Below are 13580 nucleotides of genomic sequence, written 5' to 3'. Positions count from 1 at the left end.
TGGTTACATCATTAGATGCCAGAGTACTTAGTTGATTGTCCCCCAAATGTTGATTTGCTGAATCTTTAAATGGTTCGCACTGAATTAGGCAAACACTAATTTATGCACCCTGTTTGGAATTCACTTCAGACCACCGTAAAACTGGGAGAACTACTTTCTTAGGGAAGATGCAAACAAACTGTGAGTGACTTGGCAACATTTTCATATTGCTCCTGCTCTCGCTTTAGTTCGTAGTTTTGTTTTTTGAGAGTCCTGTTATTTCACTGTTGATAGCAAGTACTTTAGTTTTAGCTTCCCGTGAATGTTGTCTGTTGTAATTGTTTAAATCTGTTTTAAGATGCTAAAAAAGGCCAGGCTCCCCTTGAAAACAAGATCCTTGTCTCAAGCAAAGGCAAAAAAAAAATCTGCTGCTTGTTGTCAAGCAAGTTGAGTTCACTGCCACCATGAAGCGCTCGTAAGTTTGCTTTCGCACGAACGGCAGCTCATATCTCGGAAAACTCAGAACTCGGGTCACTCGTATCTTAAGGCAGGAATATGTCTTTCCGACACCAACTTGATTTGTTCTCCTCATCCACGGTTTCTGCTGTACTAGCTTAGATTTCGTTTAGAGGTTTAAATGAAAGGTGTGGTTTTCAGTAGGGCTGTTAACCTCACGATTCGATTAGATTTTGAGTCTTCATTTTGCGATGCGATTTAATGCCGATTCTTCAGGGTTGCAATTCGATTCCATATTGATTTAAATGCTCCGATATCGATTCAGTAAGAAGTAGAACTAAACAAATAAGAGTAAATTTGGGCAATTTTGAAATATTTATTTTTGATGACGTAAACATACAGTGTGTTGAATGTCAGTACACGTTTTTTTTTTTTTAAGTGAATGTAAACTTAATGTTTATTTCCTCTTGGGAATTGTAAAGTTTAAACAATAACTTAAAATAGATTAAAACATTTCAATAAGAACATCTCTTACTTAAATAAATGCATACAGACAAATATGTCACAACACAGAATGAACTAACTTCAAATTCAGAAATGGCCAATAAAAACAGAAAAATATGAGTATTAATTAATTGGATGCATTTGGGGTTAGCCTTTGAAGTTGGTAATAGTGAAAAAATGAAGTGAAACCGACAATGATTTGAGTCGATTCTTTTCCAGAATGAGAGTGCTTAAAGAGAAGGATGCTATTGATGTGACACAACTTCAAGCAGGCATCAGGTGCGGGCGGAGATGGGCCTGGCTCAAGTTGGAGGCCAAAACAAAAAAGCAAAGAAATGAGGCATATTCAATTTTAATCTTAAATTGTGCTTGAGTTTTGTAAATCCGTTTTTCTGTGTGAATTTTTTTAATTATTTGATTATTATTACTTTTTTCTCTTTATTGTACTCTTCAGTCTTCCAGATTGCTAAATTTATGTTATAATTTTAAAAAAACTATCTCCCAGGGCCCGGGAGATCCCCCATCCCCCCCACCCCCTTCCGATTTTTTTTGTCTGTGACTAAAAAGGTCATACTTCTTTTATGTAATTCTAAAAGAATAATGGAAAGATGTTCAAATAAAAGCAAACCCTAATAACAGGCCGGCACGTGTTTTCTTACTTTTCATAAATGGTGGACTTAAATGAATGTAACAGCAGCATAACGTTAACTTAATATCAGCATCCATGAGGGTTTGTCTTAAGGGAAAAAACAAGGACTGTGATTTAAGTATAAAACGCTTATTTGCTAACAAATGAGCAGAACTGGATTTTAGCAAGCATGTAACCACTTTCAAAACATGTCATACTTTAAATTACAACTAAATACTTGAACCACACAAGTTTAAAACTGTATAATTGTGGACAAAGGAGATAATGGTTAAGTTACGCTCGCTAAAAATTGCACGGGGTTGTGGGGGGTCAAGCAACAAAGCCGTGCTGGCGCTCCTGCATGGATCTGGAGCTCTAGCGTTAGTTCGCCGAACTAACGCTTAAACTCAGAATGTCCGGACGACTGTTACGTAGGCTTTGACCAAAGTGGAGTGGTCTTTCCAAGCGAGAAAATAAACACAAATTCAACAAAAAGAGCGCCAAGCGTGCTGTGACGAGACGGCCATTATGCCGGCTAAAGCGGCGTCACTAGCGCGGTGACGGATCGACGCTGTGTGAAATGTCGACGCCTCGGAAAAGAGAAGATCCGTCCTCAGAAATACATGTCGATACTTTTCATACTTCAGTCTTCAGGGACTGTATTTGCAGTACCGTATCAGAGAGGAAAATCGGTGGTATCGATCATCAGCAGACGCACATAAGTGGCACAATCTCAGCCATACAACACGAATCGCACGGAAAGCGCCAGGAGGTGAATCCATTCAAAGGATTTGCTGAATTGATCGATATTGACCAGTTGACCAGTTTGTGCCACGCGGGTTCCCGTTTTTCACAAACATTGGGAAAAGTTTGACATTGGCCAGCGACCCCACTTGTGCTCTTTTTGTTTTGGCGCGCAGGTTCCGGGCGACGTGCTGGCGTGCCGAGCCTGCGCGGCTCCTCTGCCCGCCGACTCGGCCGCCCTGAGTCCGCACGCCGAGAGCCACGTGAGCGAGCCGGGCCGCTGCGGGCTGTGCGGCGCCCCCTTCCCGGACCGCACGACTGCCGTTTCCCACTCGCTGGCCCGCATGGGCGTGCGGCTTTTCTCCTGCGACATGTGCCACCTGGACTTCTGCAGCCCGAAGAAGCTGCTGCGCCACCAGCGTTACAGCGGCTCAACGTTCGTCTTGCCGCAGCCCGGCCGAGGCTCCGAGTTGCAGTGTGCCGTGTGCACAAAAGGCCTCAGCAAAGACTTCCAGGTTTGTCAAGCGTAATGCATGCCCCGCTGACACTGTTTAGAACGACAAATATGAACTGCCATCGGTGTCCCCAGTAGGCCTGTCACGATAATCACTATTTCGACTTATCGTTTGATAAATAAAACAGACACAATTGTCTTTCCCGGACGCGAGAAATTCTCCTTGTTGTGGTGATGCGAGGCGACGGCGAGTTGGGCGGCTCCACTGCTAAATCGCCTGCTACTAGCGGCTGAGCTAGTACAAATTAGCCGCGAGCGGGCTCGTGGACCGGCGGCAAACTGACGTCGGCTCCGGCCAGTACGCCACAGCCTCGCTCCATGCGCACCGCGTAGATCCACACAACAGAGATACTTGAAGGAAAGTTAAAGCGGTTAGCCACATTCGCTGGCCACTAGCTCGGGAGCTAAACAGCTCGCTCGAGCGCAGCGACGTCGTTTAAAAATCAGCGCCTCGCTCGAAGTTGTTGTGCAGGTTAGTCCCCACATAACACACACGGGAAAGTTAACCGTTTGTTAAGCATAACCGCAGCGGCACACCTTATTCAGCGAACTGTTGACTACAGTGAACGTATTGGATTGACCGGTGAAGGGCTCGTCTTTAGCGGACAGGCCCACACACTCCTGAAGCTGGAGGGCGGGGCCTTATTGGTCATGATTTCTGAGCCTTATTTTACATGCGTACAGCGGGGCAAAAAAAGTATTTAGTCAGCCACCAATTGTGTAAGTTCTTCCACTTAAAAAGATGAGAGAGCCCTGGAATTTTCATCATTGGTATAACAAAATGAGAAAAAAAATCCAGAAAATCACATTCTCATTTTTAAACAATTAGCAAATTATGGTGGAAAATACAAGTAAGTGTTTGCTCACCTACAAACAAGCAAGATTTCTGGCTCTCACAGACCTGTAACGTCTTCTTTAAGAGGCTCCTCGGGCCTGTTAATGGCACCTGTTTTAACTTATCGGATAAAAAAGACACCTGTCCACAACCTCAAACAGTCAGACTCCAAACTCAATTATGGCCAAGACCAAAGAGCTGTCAAAGGACACCAGAAACAAAATTGTAGACCTGCACTAGGCTGGGAAGACTGAATCTGCAATAGATAAGCAGCTTGGTGTGAAGAAATCAACTGTGGGAGCAATTATTAGAAAACGGAAGCCATACAAGACCACTGATAATCTCCCTCGATCTGGGGCTCCACGGAAGATCTCACCCCGTGGGGTCAAAATGATCACAAGAACGGTGAGCAAAAATCCCGGAACCACACGGGGGGACCAAGGAATGACCTGCAAAGAGCTGGGACCAAAGTAACAAAGGCTACCATCAGTAACACACTACGCCACCAGGGACTCAAATCCTGCAGTGCCAGACGTGTCTGAAGTTTGCTTGAGATAATTTGGATGATCCAGAAGAGGATTGGGAGAACGTCATATGGTCTGATGAAACTAAAATAGAACTTTTTGGTAAAAACTCAACTTGTCGCGTTTGGAGGAGAAAGAATGCTGAGCTGCATCCAAAGAACACCATCCCTACTGTGAAGCATGGGGGTGGAAACATGCTTTGGGGCTGTTTTTCTGCAAAGGGACCAGGACGACTGATCCGTGTAAAGGAAAGAATGAATGGGCCCATGTATGGTGAGATTTTGAGTGAAAACCTCCTTCCATCAGCAAGGGCATTGAAGATGAAACGTGGCTGGGTCTTTCAGCATGACAATGATCCAATACATAGTGCCCAGGCAACCAAGGAGTGGCTTCTTCTGAAGAAGCATTTCAAGGTCCTGGAGTGGCCTAGCCGGTCTCCAGATCTCAACCCCGTAGAAAATCTTTGGAGGGAGTTGAAAGTCTGTGTTGCCCAGTGACAGCCCCAAAACATCACTGCTCTAGAAGAGATCTGCATGGAGGAATGGGCCAAAGTACCAGCAACAGTGTTTGAAAACCTTGGGAAGACTTACAGAAAACGTTTGACCGCTGTCATTGCCAATAAAGGGTATAGTGTAGGAGGTGGAAACTTTCAATTATTTGGTACAATTTATCCGCTATTAAAGACAGTCTCACTAATTTATGGGATTAGAATTAGAAATGGGCGGAGTAGAAGGGAGGGTGTGTTCTCCCCCCCTTTTTTTCTTGGAACCCTTTTTGTGAATTTTCTTTTACAAAAAATCGCTTCCTTTCCTTTTTTTTGTGGTTTATTGTGTACCCCACGTGGGGGCGATGTTTGGCTTTTCTTGGTAACCAGGAAATGGTCATGTGCTAAGAGGAAGTGTTCTTTTGAACCCAACGGGAAGGCCTTCCTATGCCCACGCCTTGTAATTAGTTGATTTTAAATCACCTGTCTGGTGAATTTTGGGACTGTATGGTGTCAAAAGGTATTTACCTTCTCCCTCGGCGGAACCGTTAAGGTTTCTTCTTCCTTTTGGGAAATATTGTGGTGGCATTGCTGCTGCTTACTACCTATATAGGCCTATTCTTGGATGACCTTTGGACAGGTTTGGTCTTCAGTACCTTATGAGGGTTTTTCTCTTCCTGGTGATTTGGGTGAGTGCTTTATTAAGGTCTACTTTTTAAAAATAATTTTAATTTCTCAGTGTTCTTATATGGTGTGTGTGTGGGGGTCCTCCCTCCCTCCCGGGGCCCAAGTACAGGATCGGGTATAGCATCCTCATCATCCTCAAATAAAAAACACGATTTAAATTTAACCAAAAAATACTTTAAACTACTGCAAGGAATACATCACTCAGAGATTATAACTACGTCATTGGAGCGTGGGATAGACTCTCCTCAAGCACATCAAAGTGGAGACAAAGACATTTTACAACTCTTGGAAATGACTCTAACCAGAAATGACTTTGAATTGAATGACAAACATTATCTTCAAGTCTGTGGTTGTGCGATGGGTGGGAAGTATTCTCCTTCTTGCGCTGATATATATTTAGCTGATTGGGAGCAAACGGCTTTCTTAAAATGTCACTGTTTATATTTACGTTACCTGGACGACATCTTAGGCCTTTGGAGTGGTTCTATAACTGACTTTCAAGATTTTTTTTGCAAATGTTGAATTCTCATCATCCAAAAATCTAATTAAAACATAATGTACAACAAGAAAGTATAGAATTTCTAGACACTACTGTTTTCTTTGTGGAGAATGAGGACAGTTGTAAAACCTTAGCTACTAAAGTGTTTTTCAAGGAAACCGATAGACATGCATTATTACACAAGATGAGTTATCATCCAAAATATACTTTTAAAGGTATTGTTAAATTGCAATTAATTCGATTTAATAGAATTTGTACTTATCCTGAGGATGCAGAGTTAGCCACTGGGACCCTTTTTTCAGCTTTATGACCAAGAGGTTACTCAAAACGTTTGCGTCGTTAAAATCAATCAGAATCAGAATCATCTTTATTTGCCAAGTATGTCCACAAAAAAAAAAAACACACAAGGAATTTGTCTCCGGTAGTTGGAGCCGCTCTAGTACGACAACAGACAGTCAATTTACAGAACACTTGGGAGACAGAAAGACATTGACAAAAAAACAAAAAAACAGTCACTGAGCAGTAAAGGGTTGCTAGTTATCTGGTAATGCCGGTACATTTTTTTTTTATTTATCTATTTTTTTTTTTGACATTTGTGCAAAAAGATGCAGAGTCCTCTAGCACTTAGAGCAGTTCGAATGACTAATATTATTGACTAATAGTCCGGTGCAATGACCATTGTGCAAAGGGCGCTGAGACTTCAAGGAGTGGATGTGGTTTAAAGTGACGAGTAGTGCAATAATCTGGGACAATGTTGGTTGTGCAAATGTTACAGATACTCCTCAAACAGTGTGCAATGGAGCGGATGCTACTCTGGCATGAGTGGCCAGTATATGCAAATAGTGCAGCATGGCGAGACAACTACAGTGAGTGCACGAGTAATGCATAATTGGCCCCACAGAAATGTGACAACGAACTCAAGTCAAAAAATTGCCAGCATGTTGTAATGGAATTACAGGCAAGGCAGAGGTTTTCCCCCTATTTCAAGGTGCCAACATCTACAGGAAGAGGAGGGATGACTCCCCGCTCATTCCAGTGGTCATGTCGTATTCACGACATTTGAATCACTTTAACTTACCACTGAGAGAATTTCAAAGGAAAACAGGAGAGATGTGAACCATTGAAACGCTTTAAAATGATTACTGCATTTAGAAGGAATCCTAATTTGGGACATTTATTGGTTCATACGGCTCCGGATCATCATAAAAATGTTCAAGATAGCAAGGAAGTGGCCTTTTTGGGGTACTCACCCTTTATACTCAACAGGGTCACGGGCCAGGGTCCAACGATGCGTCAACAGCTGGGCCCTACAACCAAAAATGTGGTCTATGCTATACAATGTTGAAAATGCAATAACATTTACAGAGGTGAGACAGGAAGATCGTTAAAAACCAGAATTTCGGAACATCAATATTATATTAGAAAATGGGAACTGGCTTCTTCACAGAAACTGATATAGGATGCGACAGTGTCCGTCCGTATATTCATCCAGGCTGCCAGCGTATTTTTCAAAGACACTCCAGTCTGTGCAGTAAACAGCTTTGAATTTCTAGCTTTGCTTCATTGGTCCACTTTTTCACTGTTTTCACCGTAGGCTTCGCGCATTTAAGCTCTTGTTAAGTTCCTGTACGTCGGTATCAAGTGAATTAAGCAGTGATCAGACGAGCCCAGGGCTGCCCGAGGTTTGGCACGGTATGCGTTATTTAGCGTAGTATAGCAGTGGTCTAAAATGTTATTTTCCCTGGTAGGACAGTCAGTGTGTTGCTTGTATTTAGGGAGTTCGTGGTTGAGTTTAGCTTTGTTAAAGTCCCCGAGAATAATTAGGGCTGAGGCCGGGTGTTTTTTTTTTCAATTTCGTTGACTTGTTCGGCGAGCGTTAGCAGTGCGGCGTTCGTGTTAGCTTGAGGCAGAACCTAGACACCGGCGAGAATGAACAATGCGAACTCACGAGGCGAGTAGAATGGCTTACAGTTCAAAAACAGCGACTCTAAATGCGGGCTGCAGTGTGTGCTGAGCTCCGTGACGTCCGTACACCATTTTTGTTGATATGGAAGCATATCCCGCCGCCTTTTGTTTTCCCCGATAATTCCATGTCGCGGTCTGGCCGGTGAAGATGGAAGCCGGGAAGCATGGCGCGCCATCGGGTACAGCCTCACAAAGCCAAGTCTGCGTAAAGCACATAGCGGCGGAACGTCCCAAGTCTTTACTGGTCTTCATCAGAAGATGAAGCTCGTCCATTTTGTTGGGTAGAGCGCGTACATTCGCGAGGTGGATAGAAGGAAACGCCAATCTGTATCCTCTCTTGCGGCGCTTCACCTGGATGCCGGCTCGCTTCCCTCTGTGGCACCGCCTCCGTCTCCATGCGCCAAAGACTGCGGTCGCTGCTCCGGTGAGTAACTCGGGAAAAAACTGAGCTGAAGTATTGGTTTTCGGAGGTGGGAGCGTGATCTGGCATTGGAGTGTGACTTGTTGTGTGTTTTTTTTTTTTTTTTCTTTAATTAAAAATGTCTCTCTCTTTCTTTGACAAATGTTCTTCTATATGTTTTTTTAATAAGATGTCCTATTTGAATCTTAGATGCGTTTACTAACCAATGTTATGTGCTAACTCTAAATGAACAGGTTACTTACTTATCTTTAACTTGCTTGTGCAACCGTTTGAGCATGGTACGCGTCCTCGTCGTCTCCGAACCGTAATTTCTCTCGGGACCGAGTTTTAAATTAATGATAAATTTTTCCCAAAACGTTTTGGTTCTTTCCTCTTTATTTACCCATTCGGAACATATGGATGGAATACAGGGTCATGCATTTTACTCTATCCTTAACCTATTTGCCACTTGGGGAGCACATCTCTTCTACAAGCCCTAACCTTAAACCCCCCCCCCCCCTTTTTTTTAGAGGGATATAACATACTGGGATATCCCTTATTCTAACCTTAACCATATGTCAATTTTTGATGTAGTTGCTCTCTATAGCCCTAACCTGAAGTGAATTTTGGATGAGTGGCTATGATAGACTGGTATAATTTTTATCGTAACCTTAACCTGTTTGGATTCTGCTTGTCCTCCTTTCTCATAGCTCATAGTTTCATAGCTTTTTTTTTTTGCAATTACTTGCGTACGACTGACCTTTTAATGGAGTTTAATACTCCTGTATATGAGCTGGAAACATATGATTATTTGGGCACATATAAAAAGGATTTGTATCAATGTTCCCCTTCACACTAAAAATATACAAATACTGTTCTATATATGAAAATGAAATAAGATATAGGATTAGATCTTTTTTTTAAATTTTTTTTTTATTTTTATTTTTTTAAAGTTTTGTTGAATAGAATACAGGGAAGAGGAATCACTGACATATTTGTGCCCGTGCATGGGATGTTTGTTCTTTTAACATAACCCCGCCATCCCCTCCCGGGACGGGCGGACCGCAGGCACCGATATCGGGAACAGAGATCTCCAAACCCGAACAACTCGGGGAGAACCGGAATGCCAGCCCCGCGTTATTATCTTAATTATCCATTTGTTTATTACGTTTGGCAGAGGTATTTTCAAGTGTTATATACTCCATGACAAGGTTTTGCCATTGGCTAATGTTGATAGCTTTTTAATTTTTCCAGTTTAATAGTATTGTTTTTTTTTAGTGATAGTTAAAATTAAAAGTATTGGTTGAGTATTTTTATTTGGAAGATCTCTAACTTTTAAATCACCCAGCAGACAAAGATTAGGAGAAATCGGAATCGTACAGTTCAAAACTAAGGAAAGTTTCTGTGTGACGAGTGACCAGAAGCGCTGTACAGGTGTACAATGCCAAAGAGTGTGCAAATAAGTGTCTGGAGCGTTTTCAGAACAATGATTACATATATTTGATTTTGAATAGCACATTTTATGCATACTATATTGCGTAACATGATATCTATGGAGTACTTGGAACTGGATTAGCTGTAAATTGTTGTTGTTTTTTGTCCTTGAGAATGTGTTTTTACAGATTTGTGCCCAGTAATCAATGTCAGTAGACACTGAGCGATCTTTTTGCCATTTTGTGACTGGTAAGTGTATTAAATTAGTACTTGAGATTAATTTGTATACTTTTGAAAGGAGTTTTTTGTTTTGTGGTAGTAGTTCAACTATTTTCTGAACAAAAACGGGTAGTGCTAAAGTATTCCTGTGTGTTGAGAGTCTAACTTTATAGTATTGGAGGAAGTTACCATCTCGAATGTGAAATTCTTGGAAAATGCTTTCACGTTACGTGAATACATAATTTTTGAATAAGTCATGTAGACTGTCAATTCCACTTTGTTCCCATGTGCTGCAGTAAAGGGGTGTTTTGTTACTCTCAAAATCAGAATCGTGCCCGATCGGGGAGGAATAATAGGGTGCTGACTGAGATTGCGTTATTTCTATGTTCCACCAAGCCGATAAAGTCGCAGCAGTAATCGGATTCTTAAAACATTTGTGGCGTTTGAGACTTGCGCTGATAAATGGGAGGTCTGAAGGTTTGGTGCAATTAGTCATTCTGTCCTAGTTCCAACCAAGATTGTTGTTCCACATTAGGATGTAACCATTTAATGAGGTACTGTATTTGGCTAGCTAAATAATAATGATTGACATTTGGTGCGTCAAGTCCACCTTCTGCTTTACTTTTCTGTAGGGTATTTTTCTTATTTTTAGAGTAACATTTTAAAATGGCGGCGTCGAGCATTTGGAACCATTTTAATGTGGGTTTGAATGGGATCATTGAAAATAAATAGTTAATTTGTGATAACGTTTTCATTTTTACTGTAGCTATACGTCCAAAAAGTGAGAGAGGAAGGCTGTTCCAACGTTTGAAATCATCACAATATTTTTTTCCAGTAGAGGTATGTGATTTAAACTATTTAACTCGGAAGTTTTGCTGGGATATTAATGATATTCACCGAAGCCGAATTTAGGAAGTACATCAAAATGAAAAGAACAGTTGACTTTGTCAAAAGCTTTTTCTGCGTCTAGTGACATTACAATAGTTTTAAGGTTATTATATTAGGTTTATCAGTCGCCTGACATTGTTGGTGGAGCTCCGTCCTTTAATGAAACCTGTTTGGTCAGAATGTATTAATGAGGGGAGAATTTTTTTCTAGTCTGTTGGCTAAAGCTTTAGATATGATTATGATGTCCGTATTAATTAGTGACAGCGGTCGGTAATTAGCTGGAAGAGTGGGGTCTTTTCCTGGTTTCAGTAGTCATTTTATTGCAGCTGTATTCATAGGACTTCTAAACAGGCCTTCATCTTTTATCTCGATCACCATTCTGAAAAATAGTGGTTCTATTATACACCAGAAATGGTTATCGAACTCAGTGGAAAATCCATCATTGCCTGAAGCTCTTCCTGTTGGCATAGAAGGGTTAATGGGCATCTAAAACCTTTTTATTTTCTGAAGTTAATTGAGGGACGTTTAGGTTATTGAAAAAGGTTTCAATTTTGTTTTTATTCGGCTTATTATGGGCTGAATATAAGCTATTGTAGTAGTTGTAAAATATATTGTTATTGTTGTTGAGCATTATAAAGTTGGTTCCTAAGTGGGTCTGTCGGATTCATTGCGTATTCCTGTGTGAGTTGTTTGATTTTCATCTCCAATTCATTTTCTAATCTTTTGTTCTTGTTTTTTCTTGTCGCAAGAATATGAAATGATTTTACAGCTGATGACAGCGTTCCTTGTTTCTCAAAGTAAGGATGGGGATATAGTTGTGGAATCATTCATACTATCTCCCCATTCCTTTGTGATATAATCCATGATCTTAACTCTCTTTGCATGTGAACGAATGCCAGTTACATTCCATGAGACAAAGGTTATACTTGAGGTGTTAATAAGTGTACAATATAAGTGAATATGGGACAATCTGTGTGAGTGTATCTACACGTGTGAGAGAGGTAGATAATTCTCAGAAATATAATGTTTAAGGGGAACTTTCTTACTCTGTGACTGGTAATATGAAGTTGTGTTAGGAAGTATTATGTATTGAGGTATTGTATGTAACGTGTTGTATTTGCGTACAGCATAGAAAAAACATGGAAACGGAAGACAAGGGAATATGTCACGAGTTAAACATATAAGCACAGGTAACATCAGAATACATTTGTGTACGGCGAGGGCAGGGAGAGGGAAGTGAGCATTCGATAAGTGGCGGAGCAATAGAGAAAAAGGAGGACCAAAGAGAGAGAGAGAGAAGTAAAAAGAGAAGGGAAACTACCCATGTCAGTTAGTGCAGGGTGCAATAGGACGTGCGCAATTCCCCTTTTAGATCCTTAAACAAATTACGACACGTTTTTTCTACATTATGTTCTAAATATTAGAGCATACTTGAAAGTAGTACTTAACTGTTAGAAGAGATGAGGGGTGACTTTGGAATCGTGGAACAGTTGATCGTCTATGTATTGTTTGTCCACAATCAGTGAGGCGCGTTTTCCTTGTTGGCGGTAATTTTTCATTAGAGGGTACAAGAGTTTGTGTCGCTCGTTCATTTTGCGTGGAAACTGGTCATTCATCCCAAACTGTGTACCCTTCAGCTCCCGTCCTTTTGATTTAACAAAGACTTTCTGCTGGAAATGTTCGAATTTAGCCATGATTGGACAGTGATGATTCCCTGCTTGGGATCCTCCTAGCCTGTGTACTTGGTGGAAGGTGATGTTAGCGAGTGTCTCCTTCGGGATTTTCAGCGCTGTCGACATTAAGTTTTTTTCTTGAGCCTCTGGATTATCAGGTGTACTCTCTGGAATGCCGGAAAATATGAAGTTATCCCGCATGCTTCTTGACTGTAAGTCGAGCATTGCCTCTCTGATTTAGTTTTCTTTCTTGCGAATTTCTACTTCTGTTGTCATCTCTTTCATGGTTGATTGAAGCTCTGCATTGTCTTCTTTTAGCTCTTTCACTTGTTGGTGTGTAAATTTCTAGCTGGATTTGAGCTATTTAATCTCCTGGTGTAATTGATCAAGAAGTGATAGTTTCTTGTCAATGGAGGAGAGAACTTGAATATGGGTGTAGGGAGAGCGTCAGCCTCACAGTTCTGAGGACCCGGGTTCAATCCCCGGCCCCGCTTTTGTGGAGTTTGCATTTTCTCCCCGTGCCCGTGTGGGTTTTCTCCGGCCACTCCGGTTTCCTCCCACATCCCAAAAACATGCATTAATTGGAGACTCTAAATTGCCCGTAGGTGTGACTGTGAGTGCGAATGGTTACAAAAAAATCTCTGCTGCACTTAAGGTTCCTAAGAGCACAGTGGCCTCCATAATCCTTAAATGGAAGATGTTTGGGACGATCAGAACCCTTCCTAGAAGTGGTCGTCCGGCCAAACTGAGCAATCGGGGGAGAAGAACCTTTGTGAGAGAAGTAAAGAAGAACCCAAAGATCACTGTGGCTGAGCTCCAGAAATGCAGTCGGGAGACGGGAGAAAGTTCTAGAAAGTCAACCATCACTGGAGCCCTCCACCAGTTGGGGCTTTATGAGTGGCTCGACGGAAGCCTCTCCTCAAGCCTGCATGGAGTTTGCTAAAAAACACCTGAAGGACTTCAAGATGTCAAGAAATAAGATTATCTGGTCTGATGACACCAAGATAGAAATTGTTGGCCTTAATTCTAAGCGGTATGTGTGGAGAAAACCAGGCACTGCTCATCACCTGTCCAATACAGTCCCAACAGTGAGGCATGGTCAGAATCAGAATCATCTTTATTCGCCAAGTATGTCCAAAAAACACAC

At 41.7% G+C, this 13580-nt stretch overlaps 1 protein-coding gene across 1 annotated transcript in view; it reads left to right on the top strand.

The window, feature by feature from the left end:
- The window catches only part of LOC133477119 (zinc finger and BTB domain-containing protein 39), a 38572-nt gene that overhangs the window by 11527 nt on the left and 13465 nt on the right, over window positions 1–13580 (top strand). The window contains exon 3 of the mRNA XM_061771505.1: window positions 2488–2826. Coding sequence (XP_061627489.1) covers window positions 2488–2826 — 339 coding nt within the window. The remainder of the gene's footprint in view (window positions 1–2487; window positions 2827–13580) is intronic.

Source organism: Phyllopteryx taeniolatus, chromosome 1 (genome assembly GCF_024500385.1).
Source record: "Phyllopteryx taeniolatus isolate TA_2022b chromosome 1, UOR_Ptae_1.2, whole genome shotgun sequence".
NCBI classification, from domain to species: Eukaryota; Metazoa; Chordata; class Actinopteri; order Syngnathiformes; family Syngnathidae; genus Phyllopteryx; species Phyllopteryx taeniolatus.
The sequence above is the reverse complement of the archived record's forward strand: the minus strand, read 5'-3'. Positions and strand labels throughout refer to the sequence as shown.